At 43.1% G+C, this 25,173-nt stretch overlaps 1 protein-coding gene across 3 annotated transcripts in view; it reads right to left on the minus strand.

Annotated features, from left to right (window-relative positions):
• Positions 1 to 2,430: 2,430 nt before the first annotated feature.
• The window catches only part of SAMD12 (sterile alpha motif domain containing 12), a 337,765-nt gene continuing 315,022 nt past the window's right edge, over positions 2,431 to 25,173 (minus strand). For 2 of the 3 annotated variants that reach the window (XM_079796045.1, XM_079796048.1), the window contains one exon: positions 2,431 to 7,029. In XM_079796045.1, the coding sequence (XP_079652171.1) occupies positions 7,007 to 7,029 (23 nt within the window). In that variant the 3' untranslated portion in view covers positions 2,431 to 7,006. The remainder of the gene's footprint in view (positions 7,030 to 25,173) is intronic. The other variant, XR_013814923.1, reaches the window with a different exon arrangement.

Genomic DNA, 25,173 nt, shown 5'->3' on the forward strand with positions numbered 1-25,173 from the left:
GTTAACTGGAGCTACAGTAGTATGATTCAGTGACACAAGAGTTTCGGTGGAATTAGTTTCAAAACACTTATGCTGGCTTGGCTTCTGTGCCTACCACGACCGAGACTTACAGGGCCAAGTCACGAACATGGCATTATTCGGCTCTGCAATGTGAGCTCCTTGAACTGGCTCAACCATGGTCTCCTCAAATATGGCCACATAAGGATAGCATTTTTCTGTTGGTGGAGGAAAAGCAGTGGCAGAGAGATCATTCAAGTTGCCTAAGTAGAAGGTTGAACAAGTGGAACCCCAACTACCCCCAGTTGGGGCCAACACTCCCTGAAGGGGCTACAGCTTCTCTTTCTGATGATTGGAGGTGGGAGGTGAATTACAATGAAAAAAGACAAAAAGTGCCAGTGTTCAAACATGAATACCCCTCCCCCCACATCTACAAAGAGGGGCCTTTTGATGTGGACCTGGTATTGCACTTCAAAAACCTCTGCAGCTGGTGTGAAGGGAAACCTATTCTTGGTCTTCTCTTGAATGCCTTGTGTGGAAACTAGGCATGGGAATTGCCCAAGCCGCCACAGAGTGAGCATGCAGCTCCCAGTGTAAACACAAATGCAGTTGATTATGGTTAAAAAAAGTACTGGAAACACATATAAAGAATGAGAATTAATTTAGGGATCATATAATCAAGGACCATGACCATACTCAATCCAAATCATATTTTTGGAATGATGCTTGGAGAGTTTACTTAGAACTTCGGAAGGTGTCTTCATGGCATTTGTGCTATTTTAGAGAGAGGTCAGGCTAACCTCTGGGGAGATAGAAGATCACCATCTGTGTGTGGAACGGGACAGGAGCAACCAGAAGACGCTCAAGGCATTTAGTAGCAAGCTTTTTTTCTTTAAGGTTATATTACAAATTCAGTTCCCTCACCCCGAGAAGTAATGATCTCATAAGAATCTCTTGTTTTGCAATTTTTAAATATTTTTTAAATGATTTTTAGAGAGAGGAAGGGAAAAGGATAGATAGAAACACTGATTGGATGCCTCCTGCATGCCCCCTACTAGGGATTGAGCCCACAACCCAGGTATGTGCCCTGACTGGGAATCGAGCCAGCGACTTCTTGGTTCATGGGTCAACACTCAACCACTGAGCCACACAGGCTGGGCTCGTTTTGCAATTTTTTAAAGGGTAAAGCATTTGAATACATTTTTATAGAATTTGGGTGGTGGTGGTGGTAATTAAATACAGGTCACAAAACAGATCCGTGTGCTCATGAATATTAACCCAGCTTAGAGTTCCACATGTGGTAGCTGTGTGTGTGCTAATGTGGCAAAGCCACAGGAAAGCAGCCCTTTTTATTTCCTTTGATCCAAATGACTTAAATTAGAAGGCTAGAAACAATGCAAGAGGTGACAAGCAGAATCTCCAATGTCTTAAATGTTTAAGGTATAGATCTCCAACTTTGGATTGTAATTTAACCATCTCCTCGTCACTCCTGTTTCTCTCACTCTGCACTTTAGACAAAAAGGCCTGCGTTAAAGAGCCCTTCTAAGGCTTCTGTAAATGTTTAAAGTTTGGAACACAACAACAAAACAAGCAATTAAACAAATGAAATGCCTGAACCACTGGCTCCAGTAAAAAGAATATTGTGTAATCAGAAATAATGTCTAACTACCCAAAACACTTAATATTATGTCAACCAGTCAACTGCAATTCAATGCAAATCATATGGTTCCTTTAAAATTTTATTATTAGGTGTATGTTCCTGGTCACTTTTGGTGCTTGATGGAACTGGGGAAAGGAAGCTCTGAAGTAAGAATGCTTGGAGTGCGTCTAGATTTTGAAGTAGCCCTACATGGCGAATGAAACTCCAGATTTACAAAGGCAAGTCATTCCCCAGTCTTTGTGCTGTTGGGCAGGGGGTCTAAAACTGGCCCAGTACTCAATGGCACTTCCCCTTTACAATTGTTGCAGGTGAATTTCACCCTAAAAATTTCAGATCTCAGAAACAGTGCTTGCCCCTAGCCCAGCTCTTCCCCTGAGGGGCCAAGTTGATGGCCTGAAGAAAACCAGCATGGAGACCATCCCTCTAGCCACCTTCCCAAATGAGAATCTGCCAGGAAGTATCTAGTTTGCTCTTTCTGTGGCAGAACCTCCCTGTGCACTTGGCCAGCTTTTCCGTAGGCTTCCCGCAGGTGGTCAGCTTTCTAAAGCATGCTCCCTGTCTCCCCACTAGAGTAAGTCACCAGAGCAACATGATGGAAATGTGATTCTCTTTCATCTTAAAGTTAAACAGTGGTACCAGAAATCATGCACATTGATAAAGTAGAATTCCTAAGATAGTTTTCTGGCTACAGCGTTAGATGCAGATCTAAGGAGACTAAGGGGCAGTGAAATAGAGTCCATCCCCCTCAAACCCCCCCCCTCCCCCCGCCGCCCACACACACACACTTGTCCCCTAAGCCAGGTAAACTCATTAGTCAACAGAGCCAAATATCAACAGTACAACGATTGAAATTTCTTTTGAGAGCCAAATTTTTGAAACTTAAACTTCTTCTAATGCCACTTCTTCAAAATAGACTCGCCCAGGCCGTGGTATTTTGTGGAAGAGCCATACTGAAGGGGCCAAAGAGCCGCATGTGGCTCGCGAGCCGCAGTTTGCTGACCATAGCCCTAAGCCAATGTAGCTTTTGGTCTGTCCTCTTTCATGATCTCATGGCCTCTTTTTTTTTCCTTTGTGATTTTTTTTTTAGTGAGAGAGGAAGGGAGAGGGAGAGAGAGAGAGAGAAACATCAATGTGGGAGTGAAACATTGATCATCTGTCTCCCGTACATCCTCTACCAGGGATCATGCCTGAAATCAGGGCATGTGCCCTGACTGGGAATCCAACCAGCAACCTCTTGGTGCATGGAATGATGCCCAAAACAACTGAGCAGCACTGGCCAGGGAGGGCCTCTTTTTAATTAGTAGCAATGACCAGCCATACCCCGAAGATGAGAAGATATGTCCCACTGGTGTTTGGGCAGCAAGATTTCACCAAGATCAAGCTTAAGAAGGAATTACTAGTCAGTACTGGGCCAGGGAGGGGGCGTGTGGAGGGATGACTATGTTTTTCTGCTTGAGTTCTTTATAGAATACTTGAAATCTACCCACAGAACAATGTCAAAAGTAGAAATTAAAACAAAATCACAAAACAAAGCAAAAAAGTGGGGTGGAGGGGGCTGTGGGAAAGGTGGATAAAAACAGCCTTTAGTGCATCAAGGAATATATGTCATTTTCAAAGATTAGATGTTCAAAAAGAGACTATTGCAGCTTTAAGTCTAGTTGTCAAGTAACAAAATTGCCCTAAAGAATGTAGAGGAAAACATCACAAAGAATGGAGCTGCTAATGCTCTGGGAAGAGGAGGTTTTGGTGAAACTAAAGTGCTGGGGGGTCTCAAAAATCTTTCTTCCTTGAGACTTCTAGTGTTCCTACCCAAAATCAATTGGGTGACGTTTGCAGACAAAGAGAGCATTGGCAAGTAATGAGGGGGGTGAATCCATCTGCGTTTATCCTGAGTTTATATTCTCACGTAATATTCCTTTTCCCCTTGAATGTTAAAAATAGCAGAATTCCCTCAGAACTAAGGTCTCCGAGCCTTTGTGTGAGCAACTTGGAAGTGATTCTGCAGACCTGTGTGCTGTTTACCCATATTTCGGAGGTAGCATCAGGTGTGTGGCAACACACCTCACAGAGCCTGAGCAGGATTTGAAGATGAGAAGATGCATCGTTACCCACAGAGAAAGCTCTTGGGGTCTCTACCCCGCTAGGTCTGTCGTAAATTACCGAAGCGATTGCTTTTTACCCTAGCAGAACCTGGATGTTCTGCATATTTAAATTCAGTTCTGGAGTTGGAAAAAGCTAATCCCCGTGGCACTCAGGGGAGTCTTGTAATTATTAATTTCTGTTCATTCTTAAGAGTGCTTTTCGTACACACTGTGGGTGTCAGCCTTTTCATAAAAGGTGTAGCACAGGTTTAAGGAAAAGTTAGACATCAACAGTTTACAATTCTTGGAGCTTTGGGACAGCAACATATTTTCCCACACCTCCCTGTCTCCTGCTTCCTACTAAACGAAACTCACCCCAGCCATTTCTGACCTTCTGGAGGCCGGATTCCCCATATGCATCTTAGGAAGAAGGTACAGCACATGCACCTGGGAAACTGCATCGACACGTAACAAAGAAACTCGGGCCCCAGGAATGGCATCATTGCTCCATTTTGCTGGCTCAGCTTTTGACAGCTCAGATTTGATGCTCCCGTGTTTTCAAAAGCATCCCCCGAAGTGATTTCAAACAGAGGTGGACAGTTTGGTAAACAGTTGTAGTTCATTTGCAAATATGTGGTACTTGCCAGGAATTAAGGCATTTTTAGAGAAGCCATCTTCAAGTGGGCTCTTTGTCTTCTTCTTGTCTTTCCCAGCTCCAATTTCACCCACCACCATTTTCCAGCACTCTTTTAACTAAAAAAAAAAAAGCTAGGAAACTTAACTTATTTAATTGTCCAGAACGTATTTCGCAAAAGCCAGAGTAAGTAAGGATGAAGATGAACCACCATCATTTTATGAACATCTGCACCATCAAGCATGTCCGGCTTTCCACGGGTGTTAGCGGTGGTCTCAGAATGTCCCGGCTAAGCCAATCAATTCCCAGCTACGCTCTCTCAGCACCTGGCAGTAGTTCTTTTGGATGCATCAGGTCCAATTCTGTGTCCCCAGGACTAATTATGGAATTGGAGTTTCAGAGAATACTTACAGCAAAGGACGTCTTTGTGTTTCTATAAAAGATGGGAATATAGGTGACCAGGATAGACATCAAGAAAGCAATGGAGAGCTGTTCTAGGAAGCTCTTCCCAGCGACATCTGGGCCCTGGGAGAGTTGGCTATGCATGAAGCGTGCCAATATGTGGCTCAATGCCATCCACCATCCCTTCCTCCTCTGCCCCCTTTTGCAGGCATTTTCCCAGCTTACTCTGGCAGGGGGTGAATGCTGTTCCAATGCTGTTGTCATTATGAAAAAGATAGGGTGGGGGCAGTGTTTGGGAGAAGGAGCTCTTTCTAAAGCTGGAAAGACTCTACCTTGTACACTGTTGCTGCCCCAGCATAATGTTTGGCACATAGTAGGTGCTCAGCAAATGCTTGCTGAATAGAGGAAGGAACGACAGGAGGAGGAAACCCTGCTCTTGCAATTGAAACTGAGGAGATGGGCAGTGGAGATTGGCATGCTATGTCCGGAAGAGTTGGCAGCAGGGTTTGTAAAGAATTGTGGTCTGCTGGGGGCGCTGACAGTCCTGTTGCTAACGTGTTGAAGGGTCAGATCTTGGGGGTATCTGTCCTCTGAGTTCCCTCTTGGAAGTCCTCTTCTTTGGCACCACAACCTGACAGGTGAGTCACCCTATTGGGTGATTCACCCCAATCACCTTTGAAACTCTCTGCCCTTCCCTGTCAGGTTTCCAAATCTCAGTGTAAGCCCCTTTTTCAGTGGGCTGTGTTTTCCTGAGACCCCAGGGGAAACAAAATGTGGGAGAGTGTGTCTGGTGACCCCCTAAAAGGCAAAGCTTGCTTGTGCTGGAAGGGTCCCAGAGTTGTTACATGTATTTTATAGAAAATTATTCCATGTCTGTCAGTCCCAGGCTGAGGCCATGGGCACACAGAACATGCTTTGCTGAGTTTTTGATTCAGCCCAATTTATATTTCCAGGGGGAAAAATGCTAAAGCATTCTGTAGGGTCAATTAATTGGACAATTTTCTAATGCTTAAGATAAGCAATAACTGGATTGACCTTTTCCCCAGGACTGTGCTTTGTTGTAAGACAGTAAAAAAAACAACAACAACTAGTTGTGGGTATAATCCCAGAAAGAATTAACAGGTTCTCTATTGAGGAGGAAACCTCGTGTGAAATTGGACCTTTTTCCTTCTTTAGGCACTCAAGAGTCCCTTGCTGGTTTTTCTCCCCAGAGAGCTATGATTTGAACTTGACCTTGAAAGTCTTCCACGGTTTTAAAGTCAGACCACTGGCAAACTGTATTCTGCTGCCCTTAACATCAGCCCAGCATGGTCTTTGATTAAAAGAAGGCCATTTCCCTGTTTTTGATTTGAAAGAACTCTTCTATAGACTGAGAGAGCATGCACACTGGCCAAGAAGCCTTCTGTGTTTCAGTGGTTGTATGTGCAAGCGGTTAAGTTGTGCCTCAGTGCAAGGAACCAGGAGCTAAGGTATTACAATCAGCCCACTTCTACTTCTTTTTGGGATCCAGTTGTTCAGGAAAGTGTCAAGAGGTTAAGTCTAACAGTATCGTGGCCATATTTACACCGATCTACCATAAACAACTGGGGATATGCTAGGAGTGGACTTTGTCTTGGACAGTCTGCGCCAAAAATAAGATTTATAAAGAAAAAGAAAATACTTCTTTTCTCACAGGTACTGAACGTGCTGATTCGTGTCTCCTATAAAGTGCTTAAGAGTTGGACAGACTACTTTTAGATGTCAAAACTAACATAATGGAGACATGTGGACATTCCTACCAGGGCATACTATGGTAAACACCTCCACCGAGATTGCAAAACTGCTGTAATTGTTGTCTAACACATCATGCCATCTGTGCACATAGGAAGAGAATCCAGTAGTTGCCATGCGGAAACAGGACTTCCAGGAAGGGGTACAGACAGCTCCCCGAAGGGCGCCGGAGTGATGCACAGTGATGAAATCTGGAAGCAATTTTCCAGCCAGTCGTCTGCCGATGACCGCTTGCAACGAGTCGGCACTGCATATTATGCACCTCGTTTTCAAATCCACGGCAAGCTAAGATTTTCCAAAGCCCATCAGCTTGACTGAATGGGTGCTTTCCCCCCGTTAATCCGGTTCATCTGTCAATGCTCCAAGGGGATGGTCTGGCAGGGCCATGAGTTAGTCTTTCTGGGAAGAGCAGGTCATGTTCATATCCACTGGCAGGACAGTAGCTTGGAAGGCTCACCACGTTTATGGAGAACCCTCGGTTGAGGCTGCAAGAAGAAACAGGGGGAGACACAATAATTTATTACTTTATGTTCCCAGGTTCTGGTAGGAAGCAGCAGTCATACTACTGCAACAAGCCCTAACATCCTTAGGTGAAAGAGAAAGTTCTGGCGAAGATACTGGTCACTCAACTCCAGGACAATTAAGGGTGGCTTGGATTCCTGAAATGTCCTTCTACATCCATCGCAGGAATAGGCCAGGTGGCCTGTGTTCACCTGAAAATAAAAGGCCCTCCCACAGGAGAGGCAGCCAGCATTTATTTGCGATTAAAAGAAAAGAATAACCATTTAGGTAAGCACTGATTCAGGCAGAAGCCCAAACAGTGTTCCGCCTAGTAGACGAAGGCAGTAGATACTTATGAGAAAGGGAAGGGGGACAATTACATTAATAGAAGGAAGGCATTTCTATTGGTGCCGATAAGCTCACAGGGCGATGCTGATTCCAAACAAGGATTTTAATTTTCAGTCCTGTAGCCATCAGGGAGTAGTCATCATCTCTGTTTCTTGTTAATGTTGCAAACAGTTCTTTGGGGCATGATGTTGCATTAGGCCCAGTCCAGAGTCTATTTTCCATTTTAAAATTCCAAGGTTTGAGGCCTAAGATGCGCGAGGTAGCTGCTCAGGCACGGCAGCCTTAGCTTTATTTTAAAGTAGCTCTGTTCATTCTTATTTTTTGACACCTGGAAGCGAGGGCAAAACCAGACCTCTGGAATTGGCATTCAGCCCTGATGGGCTGTGGTTTGGGAAACTTTTTTTTACATGACAAGGAACGAGTGTGAAAGCAGGTGTTTTTTTTTGTTTTTTTTTTTGGAGGTGGGGGGGGGATTGGGAGGAGGGGTTTATCCATCAAGAAGCTTTCCTGGGCTGAAACCTAGAAGGAAATATTGGAGGCAGTGTGGCTGGAGCTCCTGAGTTTGCACTTGAAAAGTCAGGCTGGCTGAGCAGGTTAGAGACCAGACAGACAAAGTCCTCATCAACATCTGGTCAGAGACTGAGCTACTTGAATTGCTTTTGGCCTTGGGAATGCTGGTGCAGATCTTGATGTTCTAATTTTTTATTTAAAAATTTTCTATTACTTTTTCTGGGTTCTCCCTACAGTTCCTGTACACAGATCCTCATTTAGTAGTTAATATAGGCATGCGATATAATGTTTTTCTCAGAAAACTATCAATATTAGCTTTGTTTAATACACAAAATTATTGTGCAGTGGGAGTGGATGGCAAGGTTTCTTGAGGTTAAAAGCAAAACTACTCTGTTTTCAAACAGGAGAGCATGCACAATGTATAAGCACATGTTTGATTAAAGCTCGCTGTTTTGGAGAAAATGCAAAAACAAAAGGAAGGTACTATTAAGCATACTAAATATAAAATAATAATACACACTACCGATAAGCCTGTAATGAAAGTGGAATACTAATACACTGCTGGTGGCATTGTAAACTGAAGAAACAGTGCCAATTTATTTAGAAACCATTAAAAATTCACATTCCTTGACGAAGTGATCCCATTCTATGAGTATATCCTAAGGAAATAATAACAAAAAATGAAAGAAGCTGTACACACAAATACATAACCTAGAGGTTATTTATAATAGTGAAAAAACTGGAAACAACCAGTCTCCTCAATGATGATGTGTTAACAAGATGGATGATTGCATGGGCACTAAAGTAATAATTATGATGATTATGGAGCAACATGGTAAACAGTTATGATATACTACAATATAAAGCTTACACATATGCATAGCAAAGCACTGTAAGTGAAATAATGAAAACACTAGAATTTTTATTATTCTCATCACAATATTTTGCAAGTCAACCACAACAATTAGGCTCACAAGGGTGCAGATTTGACCTGTGAGCATTGACTGACTAAAGCATCCAGGGTTGTGTTCCCTCACTAATAGTACCTTGAAAATAAATACTTCACAAGTGCATTAAGAGATAATACTCTAGTACTACTGAAGGGGGGTTAGAAAACACATGAGTAAAAGTCTTTCGTGCAAGGCGGCCTGCAGGGGAGCAGTACATGGAACAGGAAAGATTTCTAGGAACCAGACACAGTCCAGCCTCCTTAAGACCTTTGCTCAAGTCAGCTCTGGAAAATGCATGACTCTGGAAATGTATGGTTAAGAATAAGCTGTAAAATAAAACTTAAAAATGAATAATGATGATAAAGAGTGAATGCTACTTAACTACTGTGCATCCCAAGTCAGGGTCAGTTAACAGTTATCGCAGTTGCTGCTTCTCCAAATAACCCTGTTTTCCACGTGAGCCTCTGGTAGCTGATGACAAGCGAATGTATCTCACGTTAGCAATCACACTGATAGCCATGAACACGAGCTGAGCCCATTGCACTTTAAGGCTCTTTCACCTGTGGTTCCTCAATATGCTCCCTTTAAATCTCTGTGTGATGGGCCAACATTAGTCACTTAGGCTTCTGGGAACCCAGCGCCTCTGTAGTCCCATGGCCCGGACGTCCGGATGGGTAGGGAAACGTTAGAGTCCAGTGACTAAGAGCTTTGGAATCAGGAGGATCTGGGTTGACATCCTAAGTGCATCACTCCCTAGTTATATGATGCTGAAACATGAATTTCTCAGTGTCTTCACCTTAAAATGGTGATCACAATCACCACCTCACTGGGCTGCTGTGATGGTAGAAAAAGCACTTTGCGTGGTTTTTGGTGAATACTAAATATCGGCTAAGTGATGGCTACTATTTATTATTACTATCATCATCATTATTATTATTACAAATTCCCAAGATTTCCTAGAGAAACCAGAGACACAAATGGGGCAGTGTTCTAATGCCAAAGCTGGGAGCCAGGACAAAGACACGATGTGCCTGGAGGTCAAGCCTCTGCAGCCTCCAAGAGATAACACTCCTCGCCTGCCAAGGGCACAGTCAACACTCTCTGGCTTCCGCTCTCCCCCAGATGAGCGCAGACTTTAACAGACAGTTCCTTGATACGGAGGGTTCACATCAAAGGCAGGAAGGGGCTGGCCTGGGAGGCAATGCTGGCCTTGCGGAGCGTTCAAGAACAGCTCTGGGACCGACTGTGTCCACTCCACTTTCCCTGCTCCAGCTGCAGGGGCTGAAGGGATCGGCGTGTCTGGGGAAGAAGTGCAGCTACTGTGTGCAGGAGGCCTCGCCTCTCATGGATCTGAAGGGAAGAAATAAGACTTCACCTCTAGAAAAGGCTGTGTGGTATCTCCCATTCACAAAGAAGAGCCATATCTTCTATCTGTGTATTCTATGTGACTCAGGCTTGAGGAATTTGGGGTGGGCCTGAATTGCACTTCGATGTGGGACTATTTATATAAGGTGTGAGATGCACATTCCAAAGGAGTGACCCCCACAGTGACCCCCACATAAGAGTCAGTAATAAGCAGACCTAACATGTATTGAGCAGCTACAATGGGCCAACTACAGTTTTATAGGCTGCCACTCATTGAACCCTCACCGCCATCTTTGAGCCCTAAATTGCATTATCCTCATAACACACCTGGAAAAAACTTGAGACCAAGTTCATTAACTTGTCACAGCCAGACTGCCAGAATGCATAGAGTGGAGACTAGAAACAGATCCGTTCTCCCCACAGTGCTTTCCTGGCTCGATAAGAAATGTGTTGGAAAAGCAAATTCCTTTGTTCCAACGAGAACAGAGGAGAGAAAGCAAGTAGTTGTGTTTGTAGAGCTAGAAGAATACTCATCAAACGTGAATCCTATACACAAAGTACCATACATAAGAGGTGTGACCTAGAGAAAGTAGGTCTTACTTAACAGTCTAAAGTATTTCCTATGTTTAGAGCAGTGGTTCTCAACTGAGGGCAGTTTTGCCCACAGGGGACATCTGGCAATGCCGGAGACATTTTTGGTTGTCACAGCTTCAGGGGTACTACTGGCATCTAATGGGGTAGTATTTTAAGCCAGGGACCCTGCTAAAATATCCTAGAATGCATAGGACAGCCCCCTAACTTAGAAGAATTATCAGGCTCAAAATGTCAATAGAGTGAGGTTGGTTTAGAGGATTCAGGTCCTTGTTTATCTTCTACCCCTGGTTGTGAGCCAAATACATCACTCCTAAAATAGGCCAAGATAAAAACCAACATAAGTGTGCCTCTTGTGCGTACAGGAAATATGGCTAATTTCAAACCTCACTCCCCTCTTCTATTCATCATTTGCTCATTTTATTTGATTTTATATTCAATGTAATCAAAACCTCTAATATTAAATCACTTTCTAACTTTTAGAACCCTCACAGGCAAGCTATTATAAGAATCACAGGCAAGATTGGATGATTTAAACAGGTATGCTCAATTAATTAATTAGTATGTATGGGAGAAGTTAGGAGATAAAAGAAGGACAAAGGAAGATTGATGTGGCAATAAAACTAAACTCTGCTATACCAGCCCTTTGGTGGGAGGAGTGGCACGCGTTCTCAGTTGTACTGGTTTCATTTCTGCCACCACCTGCCCCCCAAAAAGTGGAGGGATGTTTGTCTCCGAGAGTATGATTAAGAAGTCAACCTTACCCCCTGACTGCATGAAGACTGAGGTCAGAATCTCAGACATGATGGGTATCAGGATGGCAGTGGGCTTAGGCTAAGGGCAATAATAAAGTGATACATACAAACTGTGACCTTTCCTAACCTTGTGAGGGTTAATTTATGTGTGGACTTGACTGGTCCATGAGCTACCCAGATGTTTGGCAAAAAGTATTCATTTTTTAAAAAAATATATTTTTATTGATTTCAGAGAGGAAGGGAGAGGGAAAGAGAAATAGAAACACCAATGATGAGAGAGAATCACTGATTGTCTGCCTCCTACATGCTCCACACTGGGGATTGAGCCTGCAACCTGGGCATGTGCCCTGACTGGGAATCAAACCATGACCTCCTGGTTCATAAGTTGATACTCAACCACTGAGCCATGCCAGCTGGGGTGTGAAACAGTATTCTGAGTGTGTCTGTAAGGGTGTTTCTGGGTGAGATTGACATTTGAATCAGTAGACTGAGTAGAGCAGATTGTCCTTGCTAATGTGGGTGGGCCTCAGTCAATCCACAGAAGGCCTGGGTAGAACAAAAGACAGAGTGAGGGAGAATTGACTCTCTCTGCCTGTATTTGAGTTGGGACATCAGTATTCTCCTGTCTTTGGACTGGAACTTACACCATCAGCTGTCCTGGGTCTCCATTTTACTGGCCACAGATCTTGGAGTGTAGATCTTAAGCCTCCATAACTGTGTGAGCCAATTCCTCTCTTTCTTGCTCTCTAGATATCTATCTATAGATATATACATATATCTTCTATTGGAGAACCAATATATCCTATTGGTTCTGTTTCTCTGGAGAACACCAACTAACACAGCGTCTGTAGACAACAATGACTATAATAGTAAGCACTATCATCAACCAAGTACTTACCACATGCCTAGCCTCATGCTAAGAACCTGTGTCCATTTTGCAGCAATCTGAGGAGTTAAATACCATGACCTCAGTACAGACATGCTTCAGACATACTACGGGTTTCATTCCAGGCCACTGCAATAAAGTGAGTATTGCAATAAATAGAGGGTCTCACTTCTGATTTATAAAATATGCAACACTGGTGAAGCACAATAAAGTGAAGTGCAATAAAATGAGGTGTGCCTGTACACAGATGAAGAAAGTCAGGCTCGGAGAGATAAACGACCTAACACAGGTTGTAGCCTGTAGGCCAGTCTGTGACCCTTGATCTGGTTATGACATGTCAGGAGCCCGCTGATTCCAGAAGTGCTAAGCAGGAAATATGAGATCCCAAGGGCCCATGGGAACATTTCCAGGCAATCATTTATACCCAGACAGGAGAGGAAGGCCTTGACCTCTGTCCCCTACTCTCTCAGTCCTAAGAGAGTTATTGTTTCAATTAGAATGTGATTGGCTCCTGATTATAATAGGAGTCTTTCTATAGGTGGCTCTGCAGTCCTCATTGGCTTGGGCTGACACCTCTCTCTAGGGAGTGTTAGATGAGTGAAGCGTGACCATCATCACCACCACCATCACACACACACACACACACACACACACACACACACACACACACACACACACACACCCCTCCTCTGAGTGAGAGATAAAAGAATGGACTTCTGTGCAAATTGTCCCTCTCCTTTTTTTCAGCCCTAGGGAACAAACACACAAACCAATAACATTATATTTGTCCCCTTACTGTTCAACTACAAATAGAGCTGCTAGTCTATACTATGCACCTCAAAATCCTCTTGGAAATGGACTCTGGTTCCTCTGGATTAAATTGAGTCTCTGGATTCCAAGATTTTAAAAACTCTGAGATTCTTAAACGTGAGCCCATCAGACTCATCTCAAAAAGGTTCTTACAATTTTTATTTTGTCCAGCCTCTCTCCATTTCCATTGATTAAGAACATCCAGAGGGAGATCTGGAACTCTCTATGTTTAACAAGCAGCTCCGTGATTTTTATAAAGCCAGCTTGGCACAAATCCATGGGAAAAACATCTATGTCTTTTCCCAGTGCTTAGATAGTAGTTAGTTGTCCTTTAGACAAAGAAAAGTGTGTAGACAGTGGGGAAACTGGTTTATAGTCTTGTTCACGTCATACAATAAAATACCAAGAAACCTGGATATAATGCAGTGCTCCAAACATTGGGTTTTAGAGGGGTACGAACAGGAGTGGCGAGACCTGAGCAAGCTATCCAAACCATCCCAAATCCTGGGGATCAGATATGTTCCATCATCCCAGTATTGTTTAGTTTCTATAGGTTTATTCATGCATCAATCAACCAAGAAAGGAAGCAACATGTATTCCACTGAGCACTTACTAAAATGTTCAATGTTGCCTTGGGGCCTGTCGGGTTGGGGGAGTTTCAAACTGATCATTGCATTTATCATACTATATTAGAATCCCTTGATGACATGTCTGTCTTTAGATTAATGCTTCTTGACCTTTATTGTATGTAGAAATCCCCAGGAGAGCTTGATAAAGCACATATTTTGGGCCCCAAATAGAAAGATTCATTGAGTGGTTCTGTGAATTTGCATTTCTAACACACTTACAGGGCACACCGATATTGCTAGTCTGAGGACCACTCTTTAAGCACCACTGCTCCTTACCCCGCGCTTCTTCAGGTAGCAAGTATGCCTCTTTCTTCTTTCTGAAGGGTGTGGTAGTTATGCCTGGAATATGGAAGGTGCTCTGAAATGTTTGCTGAATGAATGAATGTCTGGTGAAAGCAAGATGAGTGAGGTTAGCAGTTTCCTAAAGCAAGGGCAGAATTTATTTGGGGGCCATAGCATTGTTTTCTAATGAGAACTGACTTAGGAATTTGAACTCTATAAATTCTTGGTGATAATACAGGACACCTGTCATATTCAGTCTCAAGTCATGATTTCCCCAGGAAAATGGTAAAACCTCAACCAACTGTATGGACATCTTGAATCAGAAGCCTGCTGACAATAGTAGCTACCACCTTGCACCACGTGAATATGGGATGATACGTTTCTGGAAGAAAGTATCCAGGCCAGATGCTCTCAGCAGGGAGGCATTTGTACAGCCAATTAGAGGCAACTCCAGTGATAACACTTCTCTGCACTGGACAGAGGCAAGCATCTCAAGTCATTAAATTCCAATAGCCACTCTAAAAGCCTACAGGACTTTCCAGAAGAAAACTCTGTCCACTGGCTCAAACAACAATGAATCTCATGAGAGAGCATAAAAATACAATTGGACATTTAATCCAAGTTACCACGGAAATTCCTCCCCATCTCCACAATATCAGACCAGCTGGGAGATGATCTTCTGAGTGACTGTGTCCTAATTTCTCGCCTTGCTCTGTACTCCCCGCCCCACTCAGTCACAGAGCATGGCACCCTGTGTGTTCATCAACTGCATGAATAATTCAAGTTCCTTTTATTTTTTAAAGTTCATCTACCCCCCTCTTTGTGTTTCTATTTAATCTTATTTTAATTTCAGAGGCCTCTCTGTTGACCAAGGCAATGGCATTATTGGAAAAACACTCCCTAAGAGTCACTTCTTTAGAAAAAAATATATCCACAAAATTCTGCACATCCTGCAGCTTTTCAAAGAGAAAGAGAAGAGCACACTTTTTAATGAGTATACAAGGTACACTTAGTGTTTCTCCTTTTGCATGCCAAGTCTCAGGGGGCTAGAAGTATCTCTTTGAAACAATGCCATACAAGCTAAATAAATAGGAACAAATAGTGCTGCTAACAATAATGGATGTCACCATACAGAATCTTAGTGGGAGGGTATTTTAGAACAGTGCTTCTCACACTTTAAAGTGACTATGAGTCACCTGGGTATTTTGTTAAAATGCAGATCACACAGGTCTAAGGAGCTCTCAGGTGACACAATGCTTGTCTATGAGTGGCAAGGCCATAGCATTCCTTAATCTAGAGGAGCCCTGTCCCATGGAGCCTTCTGCTTTGTCCAGTATGGCAGCCATTAGCCACATGTAGCGACTGAACACTTGATATGTGGCTAGTGCCTTGAATTTTAATTGGTTTAAGTTTAAATGAATTACAGGTTACATGTGCCTAATGGCCACCATATTGAACAGTGTATCTTTGTAGAGTTGAAAACTGAGACTCAAAGATTTGGTAAAAAGGTTTTAGAAAGAAGAAACCTTAAAAGCCAGGTGAAGCCCCAAATCTTTGCACCCATGTAGTAAATTTAATTCTGATCCCCTCTCTCCTCCTCCCTGCTTTCTGTAGGGAGGGCTCCAGGCTGCCCCCTCTTTCTCCAGCGTGTTCCCAGAATCACTCTATAAACAAATAGTAATTAGGAAAGACTTTGTAAACATTCTGAATTGCAGAACATTATCTTGTTTACATGAACCCTCTGACTTGGCAAAACAAAGCAAAAAATCTTATGAGAAATAGTTCTTTTGTTATGGTCCTTTCACTTTGGGGTATGTCCCCCAGGATTCTGAAGACAGGCTCCTAGGTTATTTCTTTGCTCTGGGTTTTGGCCCTTTGGCCTGGAACAAGGGGAAAAAAATGCAAATAGTCCAGACATTCTAGAAAAGTTTAAAAGGAAAGAGAGCTCAGTTCAAGTTGAGTTCCCCTAAGTGAGAAAATGCTGAGAGTGGGGAAAGGGTAGGGCTTAGTTTTGTCTGAACTGGATTCGTCAGCTCTCAGCAGTCTGTAATCTATATTACAGCTAACAAGGTTTGGGGATCTTCCCTGGGCTGGTGAGTACTAATTTCCATGGAGGAAAAAGTTATGAGGCTTGGATGTCTTAATGATAACAGATAATTTCTCTGTGTTGGCAGAGCTACAAAGCACGTTGCTATGAAAACTGCATGAATTGGGCTATTTCTTTTGTGTACACAGTTTTCCCTTAAAGAACCCATGTGGGAGGAGTTGCTAACCTGCTCGGGGACCCTAGTGATTAATTGCTTGAACTGGCTGGTGGCCATCAGCATGATCTTGCAATTTACCAGGTTCTATGCAGAATTATGAGACTGAAGGTTTAATGGGATTTCAGGTAATAGAGCCCAGATGTCCAAGACTATGATGTTTGAAATAACACTGCTTACAAGGCTGCAGGGCTTAAACTTTATTTCTTTCTTGCTTCGTAGATGTCCCTGTTCCCTTGTTTATGTCATCTTGGACCAGTCACATGCTAAGGCCCTCAAGTTGACCTATGAGAGGACATTCAGGGACCGCACCTGTGGCCAATAGTCTGGAGACACACAAGCTCCCTACCTTCCTGCCCAGGCTCTTAGGATTACTTTCAGTCAAGGATACGGTAATTAACAGCCCCAACCGCCACATAGCACTGTACAGCACTTACCTTCCAAATTGCTTTCACACATTTAATTGCATTTTATTCTGTCGGGGTTCAGGAGGAATGGGCTGGGACAGGTACTATTATCTCCATTTGGATGAGGAAACCATGGTACACAGAAGAGAAGGGATAATAATAGTCAACATTTGTGGAACCCTTATGTGCCAAGAAGTACTGTTCCCCTGGGGTTTCTGTGCATCACTGCCTTTAAGCCTCGTAACAGCTTTGAGGTCGATACGATTATCAGCTCCACTTAGAAGCCGAGAAAACTTCGGCACCCCGAGGCGGATCACCCAGCTAATACCTGAAGGAGCCAGGATGGAAGTTGGCCTTCTGGCTCTTTGTTACCATGCACTGCCACCTCCCTATGGAAGTACCACCAGCATCACAGACAAGATCTGGAGGCTGTTCTTGCTAATGCAACATTCATTTCCCATCATTTGTGAGATGGAAGAAAAATCCCAGGCACGTTTTTTCTATTGAGATGACCTTGTATTATCCCTATTCTCTGTCCTCCAGACAACACCGTCTCCTGATGTCCGAGAAGAGGGGCATTCTGCTTAATACATCCCATTTGGTAAGAATATTCCAGGGCCTTTATGATCATGCTTCAGCCTCTCCTTCTAGCCTTATGCACTCAGGCATAGTAATTGATGAAATTCTTCCCATACTGCTGGTCCTTTGTTTACATGATCCCTCCTTCTTTCCTCATCCTCCTGCCCAAGTTCTCCCTTTCCTACAGGGCCAGCTCACAGGGCACTTCAAGAAGGCTCGCCATAGTCACACACAGCCTCCCTCCCTGTTCTGGAACTGTATGAATGCGTTTGTGGAGTGAATGGGTGAACAATGGCATAAATAAACATCACTTCTCCATCGAGGTACCAGGGACTATGTGAAAAACTGGGGATATAAAGGTAAATAACAAATAGCCCTGCTCTAGCTGGTTTGGATTAGTGGTTAGCGTGTCAGACCTGAGGACTGAAGGGTTCGATTCTGGACAAGAGCACATACCTCATTGCAGGCTCGATCCCAGGTGGCAGTCAGAGCCCATGTAGAAGGCAACTAATCAATGTGTCTCTCTCACATCGATGTTTCTCTCTTTCCCTCCCCCTCCCTTCCACTCTCTAAAAAATATCCTTGGGTGAGGATTAACAAACAACAACAAACAAAGCTTCATTGTCCTCAGGAAGCTCCCAGTCTAATGGAGATATGGACATGGGAAACCACTACTACATAAAGCCCTGCATGCTATCATAGAAGGGCAGGGTTCCAAGGGAGCAGCGAGAAGAGGTGGGGGTTGTTCACTGGTGTTTACAGATATGTCTGGAATTTTCCCCACGCCTTATACACCCTCCTAGTTTGGGAAACTTCATGTTTGTGTTTTATGCATCTTTGTACAGCCTCTGAGCAATCACAATCGTCTCTAAACTGAGCAACTCTGTATTAAATATTGACCCTTGCTGCTGCCCATGGTGGTGACCCAGACAGAGAGGGGGAAGCTCCCACTGTTTCCTTAGGGTCAGTGCACAGCAGCGGCCCAAACCACTGTTTTCTTCTGTAAGGGGCCGAGGGAAGTTTAATGGACTGCCTTGGAATTATAGTTTCGGCAAGTCTTCCTCAAACATACTCCTGATCTCCAGGGTTGGGAAGTAGTTCTTACTTAAAATGATTCCTACTTCAGAGTAGCTATTCTAATTATTTAGGATTATGTGGCCCCTCATAAAACTCTGCACAAATAGGCCTTTTTATTGGTTATTCTTCTCAACAGGATTGTGAGGGAATCTTGGGCAATGGCCCAGCCCCATGGAACGCTCTTTCTCTAGAGAGTTCAAGTTTGGTTTCAGGAGACTGCAACAGCGTTTCATTCAGATTTGTGAGGTTAGGGACAGTAGGCGCAATGGCCGTCACCACACAACATTTGTATCTTCCCAGAAACATCAGCCTGTGTTGCCCTATCATTTGAAGGAATCAATGTGGGAATAATGAAAATAACAGGTTCCCCCACTTGTAAGTTTTGAGACCAGTTAAGTGATCGAACCTCTCTGAGCCACTGCTTCCTCCTCTGTACAAGGAGGGAATTCCGGTGTGTTTTGCAGATGATTTTGCGAGAACTACTATTTTTCATTGTATCCAAGATGCATTTTGTGTTTGTTTAATAGTTTTTTGTTGCTTTACTCCTTTCATCTAGTCAGAAGGGCGTGGCAATTTCTCTGTCTTCAGGAACGAGCTTGTGTACAAAAGGCAATCCTTTCTCATGCAGGCCTGTAATAACACTCAACGCATCTTCATCTACTTGTGAGAGCATAAGGAGTGCGAAACTCACTATTGCTGGTTTGCAAAAATGTATGAAATTGAGGTCATGCTTCCAATTTCACTCACGGGCCTCACTAATGGCTCTCTAGTTCTATAACTTTCGACATACAAGATAAATTTTTGTTTCAATGTCAAATTATAGTGTAATACTTCTCAAGCATTTTTAAATAGCAATTAAACTCAACAGGGGAAATTTTAATAGCATACATAACATGAGTGAAGTGATGAAAATATAAATAATCATAGCCAAATTCATGCATGCATGACTGCCATATGACCTAAAGTGATTATAAGGCTGCCTACATTGTCAAATGTACAATTCAAAACTGTTAAAATAGGGGGAAAAAGTGCATTTCAGATGCAGTGAAATACAGTAAATGAAGGAGCATATACTATGGGTCTTGCACCCAACAGATGCCCAACAAATCTCAAATCCATTCCCATTAAATAATGGAGAATGGTGACCCTTGAAAGAGTGCAGGGAGGCTGGGCTCATATTTTTGCAGAGAGATAAAATGCTGGATTTAAATCTGATTCTTGCCGGATAAAATGTATATTTCAGAAACTAGAAAACCATGAATGATCTCCAGAGAAATCAATGCATTTTTCCAAACACTATGTGAGAGATGACTGCAAATTTTTTTTGCAGCCTCTCCCCCTACATCCCATTGAGAAGTAGGGTCTTTTTCCCTACCCCCTTGGACCTAGGCCAGGCCTGAGACTGCTTTGTCCAATAGTATATGGCAGATGGCATTGGGCCAGTGTGGGGTCTAATCTTCAGGAGGACTGGAAATGTCAGCTTCCTCTTCTTTGGAATTCAGTGGCTATGCTATGAATAAGCCAAGGAGAGGCATGGAGAGACTCCCGTGGAGGAGAATTGAGGCTCCCAGCTAACATTCCAGCTGAGCAACCAGCCATGTGTCCGGACTAACTTGCTAGCCATCTGAGTGTGCCATTTTGGATGTGGCTCTCCCAGCTCCAGCTGACAGCATGTGGGGGAAATAGAAGAGGACCTTACTGAGCCTTGCCCAAATTACAAGGTCATAACCAAATAACGGCTATTGTTGTTTTGAGCCTCTAAAATATGGGGTAGTTGGTTATGCATTAATAGATAACCGAAATTCATTACCTTGTTAATTTTCACAGATGTTCTAAGCTAGACCTAGTCTAGACACTTGAAGAGCAGAACCTGGAAGTGAATCTAGATCTTCTGACTCCTGGATGGAGACCCTTGCATAATTATTGTACACACTGAAGTTTTTAAGGTATAAGCATGGCTTGTAGGGCTCCTTCTGTCTTACTCCTTAGCTGACATCTGACCATATTAGGAAATGAGTCTAGGCCAATTCTAGGAAAGAAATAGGGATTAAAAAAATATTCAAGAGGGGAAAAGTTTCGGTATAAAACACACACACACACACACACACACACACACACACACACACACACAAAATCTTAAACCTAGCTTGGAATTTGGGAGCCGAGTTCATGAATTAGGTGCAAATGTGCCTGTGATATGCCCCAGCTTTTTAAGATACCCTGTGGTGGCCTCAAGGAATAACATCCTTGTGGAAACAAGCAGGAATCACTGGGGATTCAGTCATCTCAGTCACTGATTATTCAGGCTGGAATCCTAAGGAGACATAGATTACTTGTTGACAGAGGAGAGACACATGGAGTCATCTGTCTTATGACAGTAAGGCTTCACTTAGGGACAGAAGTCTGGCTGACCACAATCTCACTTTCAACAGCATTTCACATTGCTGCTCACTTTTCTGTGCCAGGATGTCATGTATCTAGCCGCCAGTGTGCTGAGACTGTGGTTTCTGCAGCATGTGGGAGCCGATGGTGAGTGGCTGTCCTTGTTAGAGACATCAAGGTGTAAAGAGGCAACACTGTCAGGCATTTCTACTGCAGGGCAATGTTCATCTAAAGAGGCTTCAGGAGAGAGATCTTTTTTTGTCTCAGAGAAACTCCATATCTCACTGAAGCAGAAAGCATTTAGCAGGATGCTATCTACCATGGGTATAGATGTTCGTTAGAAACGTGGCGTTAAATTTATTTTGGAAATCAAAAGGGGGAGGAAAAGTACAGAAAATGTACTAAGTTGCAGAAGTCTGGGGCTACTTAGTGTAGCGGCATATTACTGTAGCATAGTAAGTAAATGTGGTGTTGAATTCAATACCCAGGTTTATCTTTGTATTAAAGCTATAGCACTCATGAAATTGTAATTCTTTACCACGACTTGCTGGTTGACGACAAAGCTCCTATTTCTTTCTTGCTAGAGATTGCATGTTCCACAAAGCGTAAAATATTTACTATGTGGTTCCTCCCCGCCAAAAGTTTGCTAACTACTAATACAGAGTATGGAAATAAATCTAAATATCAATGACAGCCTTTAAGAAGCTTATATATTGCAAGAAAAATGGCTGTTACCAAGTGCTCTCTATTCCATGGAAATGCATGCAGTGTCCTTGCATCTTCACTCAGCATAAGTTCTGAGAGGAAGCTAGCAGGATAGAAGTCCAAGGTCCTATAGACAGTACCAATTAGTAGTAGTTGGTAGAAGACTGAAGAAATAGAAAAAGGACTGAATTGCATCTGTGTGGGGCCATTTAATATAGCAGCATATGTACTATAGCATAACCAATAAACTGATGTGCACAGGGAGAGATTAAAAAAAACTTTTTTAGGTGCTTAAAAGAGAAACTCTCAGTAACCTGGAAAACCCTTAAGTATTGGAGCTTATTCTGAATGTTTCTTGATAAATATCAACCACCCATAAATATGGTGTGAGACTTCCGGGAACCACTGATATGACTTTGTGTGAATAATACACACACACACACACACACACACACACACACACACACACACACCACACTGTTCTTCACTATACATTCCCTTTTCCTTTCCAGTCCCTGGTCCCAGCTTTCATCTCTTAGGTCCTTGCAATAGTCTCTTATCTAATCTCTTGCTCTCTATTCTTCTGTTCTAATCTATTCAAAACACTCTTACCAGATTATTCTCCCTAAAAAAACTACCTCCCTTGCTAGTCAGCACATACCAAGTGTATATCCACTATGGGCAAGAGATTGTGTTAGATTCTGAGGGAGACTCAGAGCTGGATAAGGGAGTTTTTGCCCACAAAGTGCTTAAAATACTAGGGAGGAATGACAATATCCCTATAGTGGATGCAGAAAAAAAGGTTTATTGGGCTTTACAGAAGGGAGTGATTGCTGTTGCATAGATAGGTCCTAGAGAGGGTGAGGTTTGAATTGGGCCTTCAAAGAAAGAAGAAAAGAGGGGAAGGGCATTCTGGGAAGTTAGTGATGTCAGTCTCCATGGGAAGACCTCCTATGGCTCCACATTCCTCACAAGATAAATTCCATTGTATAGGGCTGTATCTGAGGCTTTCTATAATCACCACCCACCCACTCACCAGTACTACCACCCCTCATAAATAAATTCTCTCCTGATGGCTCTTGGTGCTTTTCTGACTCTGAGTTTGGGGCATGCACTTCCTAACATTTAGAAAAGCTTTCTGTTCCCTATGTTTCCCTCAACTCCATCTGTTAATTGAGATCCAACTTCTCCATGGGGCCTCACCATGGGGCTCTCCTCCAGTGCTTGGTCACGTATGGTCCTACTTATACACTCACACCAAAAACAGCTTGTTGCCCAAGTTCTACAACACCAAAGCTCACCTGTATCTCAAAGACAAGCACACCAATCACAGGCTTGGATATTAAATTGCTATCAGAGCCTAACTCCTTAATCTCAACGCATTTACGTTTTCCACTGCGGATCAGTGATAAATAGTTCACAGCCTGGCACTGGTGTGCAGCCCACACTTTAAACAGCACTGCTCTAGTCAACTACATCTGTTCTCCCCCTATAAATCTTTAAAGAACTTATTGTCCATTTTAGGGGCTAAAAATGGTGGCTTGCCTGGCCGGAATGGCTGAGTGGTAGAGTATCAACCTATGAACCAGGAGGTCTTGGTTCGATTCAGGGTCAGGGCACATGCCCGGGTGTGGGCTTCATTCCCAGTGTGGGGCCTGCAGGAGGCAGCCAATCAATGATTCTTTCTCATCATTGATGTTTCTCTCTCTCTCCCTCTCTGAACTCAATTAAAATATATTTAAAAAACAAACAAAAAAAACTTGGTGGTCTGTTTGAGTTAATTAATTTGCATTCATTGCCAACATTTGAAATTGGGAGATTTATACTTCTTTGAAAAAGTTGGCAGTTCATCATTGTCCCACATCTACAAGTGGCAATAATTGGCTGAAGCTCAAGAGATCTGCCTCTTCAGATACGAGATGAACTCTCCAGTTCTCTGCCGTCCCCATTGCACTTCCTGCTGCTCTCAGGACAGCTCACCTCACTCCTTTTGTGCTTGCCTGAACCCCGCAGGCGGTTGTGTTGGCCACACTGGTCTATGATGTGCATCTTGCTGCTTTAATTACATTATTACATATCCCAATTGCTTGTTTGTGCTTCTGTCTTGGGTTCACATCTAGGTGCACATTCCTGGAGGGGGAGAGACCATGCCCTGTATTTCTTCTCAGTCTCTCTCAATGGACAGCACAATGCTACCCATATAACAAGCAAGTCCTTAATAAATATGTTTGAAATAACTGAATGAAGAAATAATATATCCTGTTTGGTTGTAAATCTAAGTACAAATCCTACATCAAATGTACAGAGTAATTTTGGTAACACTCTCTGGTGGATGGAAAACAGCTACACATTCTTTGACACCCCTCCAGTGAGAGATGAGGGTTTGTTCCTCCTCCCTGTGAATTTAGGTTGGTCTCTGACTGCTTTGGCCAGTGGAGAAGGCTGGAATGATGCCATGCCCGATCCAGATCTGGCCTGTAACAGGCAGGCAGTTTCCATGTGTTCTGTTGAGAAGTCTGACTGCCTTGCAGGAGAGATGATGAAGAGAAGCCTTGAGAGTTTATGGAGAGAATAAGGACCCGGCTGAGCCATCCCTGCCGATGCACCAGGAATGTGAGGAAAGCCGTCTTGGACCAGCCCTGCCACCAGCTGAGGACCACACAGGAACCACATTCAATGCCATATGAGGCTGAAAAGTCGCCCTACCGAGATCTGCCCCAATTCTCAACCCTCAAAATTGTGACATAATAGTTGCTGTTTTACGCCACTAAGTGTGTTACATAGCAATAAATAAATGAAACAATTTACCCCAAAGTTTCTACTGTTTACCCAGATGGCATCCTTATGATCAACATTCAAGTCCTTATTTATCTTTTTAAAATTAAGATATCCTTTGGAGCCCAGCTGGCATGGTTCAGTGGATGAGCATTGACCTGTGAACCAGGAGGTCATGGTTTGATTCCCAGTCAGGGCACATGCCCAGGTTGTGGGCTCAATAACCAGTGTGGGGCCTGCAGGAGGCAGCAGATCAATGATTCCCTCTTATCATTGATGTTTCTCTCTCTCTCTCCCTCTTCCTTCCTCTCTGAAATCAATAAAGTATATTTAAAAAAATCAAACAAATGAACAACAACAACAAAAAGGTATACATTGGAAATGATAAAGATTATCTAGCCTTCTGGGTAAATGGTTTATGCTGCTCATAGATGGAGGGACTGGCGTGGGAGTTGTGCCTCTAAGGCTGAGAGAAACAGTATCTCTTGGCACATGCACCAGGGTGAGTGAGCACTGTGGTTATGCATAATTCCACTGTCATGTCCTTTCGTATGGAAATGGTGAATAATGTTCTTGTTCTCTACAGCAATTCTGCTGGGCTATTAATTTTTTATTTTATATTTTACAAAGGCATCTATCTGTTATTTTGATATACATAAATAATCTGGCCATGATCCTGCACTTTATGACTTTGTTTCTGTGACTATTAGGCTGTGGAATAGGAAATTAGATAGTCTCTGAGAAATGTTTCATTTCAGCTGCCAGATCCTTGAAGTCCTCAAGAAGTGTACATTTTTAATAAAAGCTTACCTCCTT

This window comes from Cnephaeus nilssonii, assembly GCF_951640355.1.
Source record: "Cnephaeus nilssonii genome assembly, chromosome: 18".
NCBI lineage: Eukaryota > Metazoa > Chordata > Mammalia > Chiroptera > Vespertilionidae > Cnephaeus > Cnephaeus nilssonii.